General features: G+C 31.7%; 2 protein-coding genes across 4 annotated transcripts; both read left to right on the forward strand.

Annotated features, from left to right (window-relative positions):
• The first annotated feature begins 332 nt into the window (after positions 1 to 332).
• LOC117233989 (cytochrome c oxidase subunit 6b-3-like) lies at positions 333 to 3,346 on the forward strand. Of its 3 annotated transcripts, none has more exons than XM_033494764.1 (3): positions 333 to 492; positions 2,850 to 2,966; positions 3,052 to 3,346. In XM_033494764.1, the coding sequence occupies exons 2-3, from the start codon at positions 2,857 to 2,859 to the stop codon at positions 3,218 to 3,220; spliced, it is 279 nt and encodes a 92-aa protein (XP_033350655.1). In that variant the 5' UTR covers positions 333 to 492; positions 2,850 to 2,856; the 3' UTR covers positions 3,221 to 3,346. The 3 variants fall into 3 exon arrangements, with proteins under 3 accessions (XP_033350655.1, XP_033350654.1, XP_033350657.1); XM_033494766.1 differs by having other exon boundaries at positions 373 to 492; positions 2,847 to 2,966; XM_033494763.1 differs by lacking the exons at positions 2,850 to 2,966; positions 3,052 to 3,346 and adding an exon at positions 1,444 to 2,833 and having other exon boundaries at positions 360 to 492.
• Positions 3,347 to 9,613: 6,267 nt separating this feature from the next.
• On the forward strand, positions 9,614 to 13,127 carry LOC117234122 (probable ATP-dependent RNA helicase DDX43). Its single transcript, XM_033495041.1, has 11 exons — positions 9,614 to 9,708; positions 9,835 to 10,091; positions 10,506 to 10,937; positions 11,005 to 11,223; positions 11,286 to 11,412; positions 11,508 to 11,673; positions 11,751 to 11,993; positions 12,079 to 12,226; positions 12,310 to 12,551; positions 12,633 to 12,795; positions 12,880 to 13,127. Exons 2-11 carry the CDS (start codon positions 9,855 to 9,857, stop codon positions 13,009 to 13,011), a joined length of 2,109 nt encoding a protein of 702 aa, XP_033350932.1. The 5' UTR covers positions 9,614 to 9,708; positions 9,835 to 9,854; the 3' UTR covers positions 13,012 to 13,127.
• Positions 13,128 to 13,405: the final 278 nt, after the last annotated feature.

Genomic DNA, 13,405 nt, shown 5'->3' on the forward strand with positions numbered 1-13,405 from the left:
TAGCGAGTGTCGAGGACTGAATTATATGATCGTATTCCCGACATAACTTATTTAATAGAAAATAGATAAACTATAATAATTTAAAAAATTCACGAATAATTTTATATACGTATATATTTGTTATAAGTGTTTGTAAAATATTTATTTGAATTATTTATACTATTATATATTATATATGCATATAAATATATGAATTACATTTTTAATGTCAATTTGTATTTTATAGGTTATAAAAAAGAAAATGAGTCATATCATCAAACAGATTGACTATATTTTTTGTTAATAATAGAAAGATTTCTTGGTAAGAAATTCGATAGGCAAATTTTGAGCGAACTCTATCGGAGAAACATAGAAATATATTCTTCGCTCTAGAACACATAGCTCATCTCAGAATCAGTTTTAACGCTTTAACTGTCCTAGGTGTACATGACGTAACAGATTGGCGCAGTTTGCCTAGTGGCCATTTTGTTTTCAATTGCACGGCTGATTAAGGTATTTTATATAAAGATATTTCGTGTAATTGTAGGCTATTTAGGCGATTAAAGTAGTCAACGAAATATTTAAGAAAGTTTTAAAGGAATTTTACTTATATTCTCTACGACAACTATTTTATATGCTAATTGAAAATTCTATTTAGTTTTGGATAAGTTTTTTCTATCAAATTTCACGTTCTTTTATCTCTTTCTCTCTTTATCCCCTTTTATATTTTTGTTATTGCTGATCTTGGTAACCTTTATGAAATAATGATGTCGTACGACATATAGAATAAAGCTGTTTTCCATTTTGACCATTTCTTTTTCCAGAGTATCAGAAGAAAAATTTATATTTAAATTTATACATATTCGAGCATAATTTAACGTGATTAAATTTTTGGAAACTCTGATTAGCATCGGAAGTACACTGAACATTAATTTTTAAGACATCAGACGTTATCTCATACGTTATCTCATACGTTTACCTAAAAATGAGTATAAGTGTTGTATACTCTATAATATCGTACTATTTAGATTGATGATCATGTATAATGTAAATTATACTATTTTTAAAAGTATTATAATCATTTGTATTATAATATAACAAAGTATAAGAATTGTAGAATTATATAAGCACATAAAATTAAACTAATTTTAATCAATTGAAATAATTACTTATAATGAAATATAGAGATATAGATAAGGATACAATCAAAGCTGAATTTCTATAATATATATTGCATCGTAAAAAAAATAAATGGATGAAGTTCATATATATAAAAATTACTGAAGACAAAATCCTAGCTTTGATTGAATTTTGTTTATATTAATGGCAATTTAAATACATTTTGATCTCTCGCTATAAGTCTACTTGTCTCTTGCATACGCGTACATTTAAAACCAATCAGATAAAGGCTTGGTAAGACGAAATGAGCAGTGTACTCATAGAAGGCAGTTTCTATCCTTATAGGTGTCCATCTGTCCATTCAGCGTGGTGAGAGAGGCAACAATGGATTCAAAACGGCATGAACGCAGTTCCAAGTCCAATACAGATTCACCACCAGCTCCACCTTCGCCTCCTATGTATAGTGCAAGTTATACAACATATGATGGGTACAAAAACAGAATGTCGTCGCGCCGTTCACCTTCACCCTTGGAGTATAGAAGCAGTAGATCTTCCCGAAATGACTCGCCACAAGACAGACGTAGAAGAAGACGCAGTACTTCAAAATCTTCTCCAACTAGATCGTACAAACGATCTCGATCCCCCGATAGAGATAAAGATCGAGACAGAGATAGAGATCGATCGCGCAAATATTCCAGGAGAGATAGATCAAGGTCTAGGTCAAGAGGAAGATCGCGTTCCAGAGATAGGAGACGTAGTCGCAGTCGTAATAGGAGTAAAGATAGACATAGAGGTAGAGAAAGCCGCAGATACCATAGAGCACCATCGTACGAGTCAGATACAGCTGAAGATAATACAGAAACAACTGTATCTCATCCAGTTGTTCCTCCACAATCTAATGCTTTTAAGAATGATGGTAGTTTTATGGAAATGTTTAAAAAAATGCAGGAACAAATGCAACCTGCACAAAAACCGGCGACTTCTGTTTTGGAAGAAAAAACTGTTGTTCCTCCACCTTTGATGGTAGGAAAGAGGCGAGGAGGTAGAATTTTAAAAACTGGAATGGTTGCCAAACCAAAGACTGAACAAACTGTTGAACAACCCAAGGATGCTTGGTCACTCTATATGGCTGAAGTGAAAAAATACAGAGAAGTTTGCTGTCAGGAAGAAGATAACACAAGACCATTGGTTAAATAGCTGATTTTATTTTCAACCATTTTCCATTTTGTTACTTTGTTTTATCTACAATGAATGTGCTTTCAAAAGATGCTGTGTTCTCTTAATTACAACATGGTTGTATTTAAATATACAAGAATAGCTATTAACCAACTTTAAAAAAGAGCTCCATGTATACTAAAATTATTTAAAATTTATGAAAGCTTTGAATTAAAGCTTTTTATTATTTACCAAGAAAAACTTCTATAGAAATGTATGCAAATATGGGGAAGCTTTTTCTTTTCTCAATTACTAGATAGAATGTACAGTATATGTTATTAAAAAATTATAAATATATAGTATCCCAAATTCTTAAATATTTCGAGTTAAAGAACATTATTAATGTAATATGAGAGTAAAAACAAGGACTGCAGTGAGAAAGCAATTAATGTTTGTGATAGTGTACTATGTGATGCAAGAGACAAACTGACTAAAGCGAGAGACAAACATGTAAAGAGTTTGCCTTGTGGGAGAAAGGGAGGGTGACAGATTGTAGCACTTTTAATAAATATAATACATTGTAACTTGTTAAGCAGCATCAATATGGTTAAATATACAGAACTTGGAAATGCGGCAACATTAGAAACCCCCATCGATTTGAAACCAAACACAGCACCATATGACCCAAGATTCCCAAATCAAAACCAGACAAGGTAAACAAAACATAAATTGATGTATTTTAATTCTTATAAACTGTTAATGTATAAGATTGCTTATTCCTGTTTATTTTGAATACAGATATTGTTACACTAGTTTTGTGGATTTTCAACGTTGCAAAAAACGACATGGTGAGGATTATGATGCATGTAAATATTTCAAAAAAGTATACTCTGCAATGTGCCCAAATAGTTGGATAACAAATTGGAATGATCAAATTGAGAACGGAAATTTTCCAGGAAACTTATAATACATTAGAGGCATCACATTGTAACTGCCACTTTAGTAATGTTGTTTACACAGTAGCAGGAATTTACAGTTCTACCTTCCTGTTTGTAAAATAATATTGAATAAATTAATAATAGTTTAACTTCTATTGAATTCTGTTAATCAATATTGTTTTTATTTCATTATAATTACTGAATATAAATAAAAGTTATACAAAATTTAAGTATTTCACTATTTTATAATTTTTTGGATACAAATTAATATCTATAATAATACATAAACCTTTTTTATATTATTAAGCTCAAATCTAAAATTATTTACTATACATTGTTCACATATAATTTCAAGTACATAGGATATTGCATAAATTAGTATATGTATTTCACGTCTTACGCTAAATAGTTCACAAAAAATATTAAATTAAGTCTACCATAAAAAGTAATACATAATTTGTAAGAAGTTATGTAAAAGCTTTCCTTGATTATAACTGTATATGTAGATCAAACTTTACATCTATTTTATGTGCGTAATCACTTAATATTAAAGAAGTATTTATCATATATTTTCATAATCGTAAATCAAAACTTTCAGCTTAAAGGTTTCGGTTATAGTACTTGCCTATACTAGAAACATTCGATTTATTTGATTACATAGATGAATGTATAATAAAAATTTACTAACTCCTTCTATTGCTAATGTTTTCTCATTTATATAATAGAATTTCTCGTTCAAATAAGTGAATTCGATCAACAGCAATATACTTAATTGGACATTAACTAAAATTTTATTCAAATAAATGTAATTTCATTGTATAGATGAAAAACTTTCCAATCCCTAATCCCTACTATGGACAATAGTCTCGTAGAAATCATATATAGATTCGATAGAGTAATGAGGTAGGATTTTACTGTTTTAATGTTCTGTCCTATCCTGATATGCAAGTATATATCATCAGATATTATCATTATACAGAGAAGAAACTCTGCAAAAGTTCAATACATTCGATGTCAATTTTTCCTATTTCCTTAAATAAAAAGACGATATATACAAAAGTAATTATTGAAATTTGATCAGCACTTGAACGAATTTCTAATGATTTCATGTATAAAAATAGTATAACTAAGTAGAAATAAAATAAATTTTTATATATAAAAATGTTAAAAATTTTTCACTCATACTTTCTATTTTTAAAAGTTTCTTTGTTTAGTTTTTTCAGTACAGTACATACTGTTTACACCGAAGGATAGGATTTTTAAAAGTTTCATATTATTGAAATGAGAAGATCCTAAAGTACAAGAGTTTTATATAATGATTAATGCTAAATAAACATATTAAAATGTATAATCATAGAAAAAGAAAATACACTAAAACCATACATTTTAGCCATAGCAAAATATAGTACCTCTCTGAGTCATATTAGGTATCATTTTTCTAGGGAGATAGAGTTCTAGGGACCCCCAAATAATAAATGAAACAAATAACTGTCATAAAATATAGAGATCTTTATGTAGTAGGAATAGTGTTAGTTAATATTTAATTAATAATTAATATTACTGCATATGGATACTATTATAATTTCCTTAGTAGAAACGAATCTATGGTCAAATGATTCTAGTTGTTTCCGGACTAGTGCTACCCTTAGCGGCAAAGTGCTAAAGATGTTCCACGTTAGCCTATACAAGAACCCATTTAGTTCCATCGCAAATGAGGTATACTCACTGTGGCTTTACGTTACTACAGCATTTTATTGTACGGTTTTACGGAAAAATTCATATTTCTCTATCTGAGATAGACATGAGAATAACAAAAATCAAGCAATAATTAAGCTTAGTTGCCTGAGAAAGAGAAATTAATTGTTTATTACAATATTTTTTAGAGAAGAAAAGAAAATCTTTCGTTTTAAATGAATTATCAATTAGTGGTATGATGCAATAATTTTAATATATTCTTTATACACAATTTTTTAGATTTAATATTAAATTTACTTTTCTCGCGATAATATTTGTGTTATAATAAAACCTAAATTTCGTTTTAATGTAATTTCAATACTTGATAGAATCTGAATAATATTTCTGATGCATCTGCAGAAAAAGAATCTCTTGATATTTGTATGGTCGTCATCTCTATTACGGGGGGTTGAGATTCTCGGCGCACCGTAAAACTCGGTGGCTCACCGCGCTCAAACATTATAACATTTTTTTTTTATTATTTAGTTTGTATTTTACAATTTGTCCAGCTGGACATTCGGTAAATTTTTCTAGTTTGACTATTTTATTTCTTTAGTAAGGTCAGCGGGGTTTTTTCTTTTTAGTCTTCTTTCTATGAGAGTTTTGCTCGCTTCAGCAGCCAGCTGGTTTGGATGTGTTGCCGTCCTTTCCTTGTATTTTTTTGCGTACCCGCCGATTTTTTCTTTGACCGTTGGTAGTTTTAAGTCTTTGCGTATATCCTCGTAACAATTTAACATGATCCAATGTCAGACATCCTTGAGACAAAGTATGTAAATATAAATTCAAAAATAAAACTTCTTTATTTTTTACTTTTTCTAAATTAAACTTTTATTAACGTGTGTGTGAGATCTTCCTGAATAAAAGAAAACCAAATACGATATACTTTGAATTACATTTCCTGATTGATATGTATTTTTTTTTATTTATTTATTAAAATTACAATCAATTCTCGCGTTGAGAAAATGTATTCAATTTTTATTTATTAAGTAAGCAAATGTGCTCCAAATCATATGGTGTTTGGTTTTATTTTAATTAGAAAAATGTAACAAATATGGTGGTAAAAGTTTCATTCATCACTGTTTATTCCCTGTGGTTGATCGAATGTTGTGATTTTTCGAGGTTGGTTGGCGTTTGCACCGTTTTGTGTCGACTAATAAAACTAATTACTTACTGGGATAAAGAAACTGGTCGGTAGTAAACGGCGGCTTAATAACAGAGTGATTTTGCCAGCTCAAAATCTGGGATTACAAGAAAACGAAAACCGTTAGGCCCGTAGGCTAAGCCAATTAGGCTTTATAATATTTTGCTAGCAAGGAAATGAATAATGACCGATCCCTAACAAACGAATTTTCACTAAGTGACCCCTGTAAACTGTAGGCCGGCCTGCTAAGTAAATTAGCTGAATTGCGAACTAAACATAAAATGTTGTATCATAAATTTAGTCGCTTGCATTTCTTAACTATCACAAATAAGAAAAAGGAAAGATTGTTTAAGCTATGACTCAAAGATCTCAGTTTGTCTTTATATGTCTTTGGGCCTTTATATGTGTCGGAGAAGAGTGAGGAACAGGGTTGTGGGCGTTTGATAGACCTTTCTTGGAGTTGGCCAGTGTTGTGTTATAACGAAGATACGGCCTGATACAACGAGTATGAACACTACCGATTCGACAATCAACAGCGGCGATTAGGCACTCGCGACACTAGTGATAATGGTCTTAGGTTCGATAACGAATCCACGGTCAACGGGAGGGTAGGTATACTTGCTCTAACTCAAACGTGTACTACTCCCTTCGCCGATGAGATCTCGAGAAAGAATGAATTCTCGTCCCAATGACGCTACCGAGGCCAGCTATGGTAGGGTGTCTAAGTACAAGATCCTGGGATCGACGTCGCTGTCGATTGATCGATTTGAGACAAAAGCTGCCTGTCCGTTTGCACAAATCTTAATTGCCGAAAAACCCAGGTTTTATGACGGGTCCTCGGGCTAACCAGACTTGTGCTATGTACGTGCCTCAACATCAGGTATTCATTGTCCTAAGGAACCATTAGCATGTTTTACTGTCCGATACCTTTATGGGTAGATCCTTTAATGAGGGTCATAACACCGCTCCGCACCTTTGTTAGACGGAGCGCTCGTCCCGTTGACCGCGGCTACGTTCGGCGACTGATGGTCGCCTTGAGCCCAAGTTTATTATCACAAATCGCAAACAAGTACAATTGGGCAGAATGACAGCAAATTGTTTAGTTACAACTGTAAACTTTAATTACGATTTTACGGATTTTCCCGGAGTTCCAGGGGAAGGTCCGATGTCCTTCCATCTCCGACATATGTTTCCGAAAGTTTTGTCTTTCAACTCCCTCGGTCCCTCTATCTCTTTTATCCTCAATATCATTTTCTAAGTTCGGCATTTAAGATCTCAATTTTCAGAAATAGAGTCGTTTCTACATCTGTATAATTGCAAAACTTGTTTTTTTTTATTTTTAGTTTGTGTTTTACAATTTGTCCAGCTGGACATTCGGTAAACGTCCTCGAATATCAGAATTTGGCTGTTGATAGTTGTTGGCATGTTGGCCGTGTATAGTATATATAACATTGGTCCTAAGACGCTTCCTTGCGGCACCCCTTCCTTGAGGTCTTTAACTTCAGAGTAACCGTCCCTTATTTTTATTACCAAGGTTCCATTGCTTAGGTATGATTTGAATAAGTGGAAGATATGTTCCGGGAAATGTTTTTTGATTGTTTGTAAGAAGCTTTCATAGAAAAGTATTTCGTAGGAAAGTATTGAATTCTTAAAATTGCATTGAACGTTATTGTCATTAATCGTATTGCTTTTAGGGGAAGGTTTTTTAAGATTTTACCATTGATTAGGTCGATTCCTGGTGCTTGATTATGATTCTAATTTTTTGTGCTGTTGTACTAGGTATGGTGTAGTGCTTGTTAGTTGAGATGCTAGTATTTCCTGCGTCAACGTCTGTATGACACTTGGAGTTAGTGTTGTTAATATTATATGGAGTAAATGTGTCACAAAGGTGGCTGGACAATTTTTCAGCTCGCTCTTCGTTGCTTCCAGCCTGTGTGTTGTCTGTTTTTTTGATTGCTTTCCACAGGGAGTAGTTAGTATTCTCGTGCGCAAAACTTGTGTCCTGAAATTCTTGCAATTAATACAGTTTTCCGCATTCGTTATATATATAAGAATATGTTATTTGGAATCGTCACATATTAAAAAAAAATTACCATTGAAATCGAAGAGATTGAGTTCAATTTGTGCATTTGCTCAAACTTATTCTGTATCAACAGAATTACGAGTATAATACGTTTCCCAACTGAATGAAATAAAAAATACTGGGCAAATATGTAAGCGAATTCAAGGGAATATAATTTAGATATTATTATAAATGCATACCGATTTATTTGAAAAGCCACGTTTAACCAGGATGGTAGGATATGCGCAGGATAGTCTATTCCATTCACTCGCTTAATAATTCTACAAAGAATACCCGAATACGCTAGACATCGCAATTTCTAAATGTTGGGGTCTGTTTGCCTACGATGTCGTATGACCTCTGATATCCTTAGCAAGTTATACCGACCCAAGGACATTTGCTTCAATGTATTTATATCAATTCTATCAAATGTCTAAATCGGACAAATTGTGAATGTAAACAACTAAATAAAAAAAAAATGTATTTATATGTAACTGTTTTTATTGGCAGGCTAAACCGGCCCAGTCACGTGAAAAATGGTTCTATACAAATATCGTTACCTACATTTGTACCTGTACTTGTACCTACAAAAACCGTTCCCAATAAAACCCATTTGGGGAAAGCCCATTTGGCTCGAATTAGCAAGCAATTTACACTAGCACTTTACAAAGACCCGGCAAAACCTTTCCCTTTCCGTAATCCTAGTCCATAGCACCATCAGCTTATCGCCACGTTATTGTTTCTGCTTGTAAGTTGTCAGTTTATAAACTTATTCCAATTAGCAACCAAAATTTATTCGAATGACGAATAACAAAAAGAGAATAAACAATGAAAACATAATTAACATTAAACACTTAATATCATAATGATGAAAAAGTACACGTATTTAGTTGCTAATATTTGACAGAAATCCCAAATTTAATGATTTTATTTACGTGTTTCAACATTTCAAAAACAGTTTTTTTGTTTTTTGATTATTATTCAATCATCCGAAAAATAGGGGTGGTTACAATTGAATCAGTGATGCGAGTAATGTGACGAGGTAATGGTTTCTCTTTTAAGATTTATATTGCCTTCGTATCGGTGAGACAATATCAATACAATAATGTAATTTCTTTATCTTTGACTTTTTGTTAATAAAAATTCCATTAACATATTGGTAAGACTTCCTCGATTAAAATGAGACCAAACACGATATTGTTATAAAATTCGGCTATGTTGTGTTCATATTGTGTTTATGAATCTTTCTTGACTCTCTTAACTTGAAATAGACTCTTGTAACCTGGTATCACAGCGAGTGTACCTCATTTGTGGTAGGAGTAGATTCTAAGGGGGTAAGTAGGTTCTCGTATATGCTAGCATATACAACTTCAGCACTTGGCCGCATGGTGCAGCACCTGTACTGTGGAACAACTAGAACAATGGGCATGAGCAGATCACTGCCCCTCTACTATTTTTCATAAGGCATCCGTTCCTCAGTTTGTTTCCGTTTAGTTGGGAAGAGCTTCCTAAAGTTATAACATTTGGGGTAGAAAGTAGTTTAGTCAAGTTAAGTTGGAAATTAATTACAAACATTTAAGGTATGAAAAACATTATACTTTAAATATATTTTAATTTTTCATAATATACTGAATTTATTTGACTATAATTAAAGTGAATACGCGAAAAATAATTTATACAATTCTAAGGATTGTTTATACTTGTAGATAGGAAGAATATCTTAATAATGAACGTACAGCCGTATTGTAGCAGACCCAACGCAAGATACAATGAACGACCGAATAATTATCAACATAATACCTTTAGAAGAGGAGAGCGGTATCCAAATTTCCCTCGCAATAATTACAATGTACGATATGACCAATCTGTAATTCAAATCGGTACCGAAAAAGTTGGAAGACTTATTGGCAGAAGTGGAAGTAATATTAGAGATTTACAAGACAGAACAAATACGAGAATTCACGTAAGCATTTATTAAATATTATTTGATTTTCTCTAGTTTCATATAATATATAAATTTTAAATAATTTTGAAGCTCAAAATATAGTCTTATAAAAGATATCACTTAAATAATTTTTTATGTGAATTTTTAAAATATATTTTTTGTCTTCAATATTCAAAATAATATATATATTATATATATTAATAAATATATATATAAATATTAATAAATATATATATAATATGTATTTATAATAATTATAGTAATATGTATTTTGATATATATGTATATATCAGTAATACTTCATCAAAATACATATTATTGTTTGACATAATTAGTGATACTTTATGAACAACATTTTTATTTTGCAAGCTACATTGTAATTTTTTGACATGTACAGTTTCTAAGGAATAAAGTTTAATTCAATGTCAATAGGTTGAAAGATCAAGTACAAATGATACAACAGCTGTAACCATTATTGGAACTAAAGAAGCACAACAACAAGCAATATGCTTGATAGAAGAGTCATTAAGAGATATGAATGTTAGAACAACACAGCCAGTACGAATATTAGAAAATGGACAAAGAGAAAATGGACAAAGAGAAAATGGACAAAGAGAAAATGAGCAAAGGGAACATGCGCAAAGGGAATATGTGCAAAGGGGATATATGCAAAGGAAATATGTGCAAAGGGATTATGGGCAAAGGGATTATGAGCAAAAGGAAAACGAGCAAAAGGAAAATGAGCAAAAGGAAAATGAGCAAAAGGAAAATGAGCAAAAGGAAAATGAGCAAGGGGAAAATAAACAAGAGAAAGAGAATGAAAGATTTCTTGATCTTGATTGGCAACAAATAAGCAGGGATCATGTAAGTTTCTATGAAATTATAAAGTAAATTTAATTTCTTTGTATATGCATCATCTTTTTCTGATTAGGATGAATACCACAGACAAAAGTGGGCAAAGTGTACTCCTATTGTTAAAAATTTTTACAAAGAGGATCCAATAATTGCTAATTTGACATCAGAGCAAGTAGATGCCTTTCGAAAGGCAAACAATAATATAGAAGTGCACATTGTGCTTGATGATGAAGAAGATACTTCTGAAGTATTAAGTATACCCAACCCTATCGAAACATTTGAACAGGCCTTTCAAGTAAGTAAAAATATTTGAATAAATATTTATGAAAAATATAGACTACAATATAAATGTTATAGGATTACCCTGAAATACTTGAAGAAATTAGAAAACAAAAATTTGCTCAACCAAGCCCAATACAGTGTCAAGCATGGCCTATTCTTCTTAGTGGCAGAGACCTTATTGGCATTGCACAAACAGGGACAGGTATATTGTAATGTAGTTTTGTCTAATGAGTAGAATAAAGAAAAGAGTAGAAGGGAGAAAAAGAGTATAGAGGAAATTATTTTATTGATATTTAGGGAAAACTTTGGCATTTCTACTGCCTGCTTTGATCCATATCGAAGGCCAGATAACACCGAGATCAGAGCGGAAAGGACCAACTGTCCTTGTTCTAGCACCTACCAGAGAGTTAGCCTTGCAAATTGAGAAAGAAGTAAACAAATATTCCTATCATGGCATAAAGGCGTAAGTAAAATTTATTATATTTTCATTTTGAAACGTGCATGTACAAGGATATATTGATAAATAATTTATTATTAAAGGGTATGTATATATGGAGGCGGATGTCGTAAAAAACAAGTTACTGTGGTAACAGAAGGTGTAGAAATAGTTATTGCTACACCTGGTAGACTAAACGATCTTGTACGCACAGAGGTTTTAAATGTTTCTTCCGTTTCATACCTCGTCTTAGATGAAGCTGATCGTATGCTTGATATGGGATTTGAACCACAAATTAGAAAAGCTTTAATAGACGTAAGGCCAGATAGACAAACTGTTATGACGAGGTATATCAAATTTATTATTAATAAACAATTTTTTAAATATTTTCTATGTGATAACAAATAACAATAGAGCGCTTTTACATTTTAGCGCTACATGGCCGATGAGTGTCAGACGTTTGGCGAAATCGTATATGAAAAATCCAATCCAGGTATATGTTGGATCGTTGGACTTAGTTGCTGTACATACAGTGCTGCAGAAGATTTATATTATTGATGAAAATGATAAGACTGATATGGTTAATATAATGAAAAATTCTTTGAATCTTATTGAATCTTATACTAAAACACATATATTATCATTTTTTTTTTTTTTCAATAGATGCATCAATTCCTTCGCGACATGGCACCAAATGATAAAGTAATAATATTTTTTGCAAAGAAAGCTAAGGTAGATGATGTAGCGAGTGATTTAGCTTTGATGTCTGTTAATTGTTCAAGTATACATGGCGGAAGAGAACAAGCTGATAGAGAACAAGCATTAGAGGAATTAAAAACTGGAGAGGCTAGAATATTATTGGCGACAGATGTTGCCAGTAGAGGAATCGATATTGAAGATATTACGTACGTCTGATTTTATATTATTTAGAATCTGATCCAAACTTAAATTTTAGAAGAAACCTTTTAAAAAAACATTATTTTTAGGCATGTTTTAAATTTTGATTTTCCACGGGATATAGAAGAATATGTTCACCGTGTTGGACGTACCGGCCGCGCTGGTCGTACCGGTGAGAGTATTACTTACATGACCCGCAGCGACTGGTCTCATGCGAGGGAACTAATTAATATTTTAGAAGAGGCTAATCAAGTATATTTTAGTATATTTATATGTTTATATGAAAATTTGATTATATGTATATAAATTTACATATGTAAATCTTTGTCTTTGCAGGAAGTACCTGAAGAATTATATAACATGGCCGATAGATATGAAGCATGGAAGGAGAAGCGAGCTACCGAAAGACGCTCCGGCGGAAACAGAAGAGGAGGAGGAGGAGGAGGAGGTTGGAGAAGATGGTTTTAGTTTGAAAAGTTACCTGCATTTATAAAGTTCCTATTCACTCAGGTTAAGTTATACTTAAGTATATGTATGTAAGAAAAACAGAAATATATGCATTTTTTTTATGGAATGTAAATGTATTAAATCGATAATTATTATTTCAAGGTAATTTAAGGACACTTTTATAACATGCGTTATCGTATTGAAAAAGTGTATTAATATAATAATAAGTATATATATTTAACAAAAACGAATACAGAATGATATAAATTTTTTTTATTGAATGTAAATGTATTAAATCGATAATTATTTCGAAATTAAGGACACTTTTATAACATGCGGCTATTTTGCAGAAGTGTATTAATTGTTTATATTTTGGATATAAACTAAATAAAAATATAAATTACATACAAGATTA

The sequence above is a fragment of the Bombus vosnesenskii genome, unplaced genomic scaffold, assembly GCF_011952255.1.
Source record: "Bombus vosnesenskii isolate JDL3184/JDL3185 unplaced genomic scaffold, Bvos_JDL3184-5_v1.1 scf7180000013302, whole genome shotgun sequence".
In the NCBI taxonomy this organism is placed as follows: domain Eukaryota; kingdom Metazoa; phylum Arthropoda; class Insecta; order Hymenoptera; family Apidae; genus Bombus; species Bombus vosnesenskii.

Excerpts from the sequence above, each read along its gene's own strand:
- LOC117233989 (XM_033494763.1), top strand. The coding sequence starts at position 1,483 with ATGGATTCAAAACGGCATGAACGCAGTTCCAAGTCCAATACAGATTCA.
- LOC117234122 (XM_033495041.1), top strand. The coding sequence starts at position 9,855 with ATGAACGTACAGCCGTATTGTAGCAGACCCAACGCAAGATACAATGAA. Across the intron at positions 10,092-10,505 it reads GAACAAATACGAGAATTCAC|GTTGAAAGATCAAGTACAAA; the intron begins GTAAGCATTTAT and ends CAATGTCAATAG. Across the intron at positions 12,227-12,309 it reads AAAATGATAAGACTGATATG|ATGCATCAATTCCTTCGCGA; the intron begins GTTAATATAATG and ends TTTTTTCAATAG.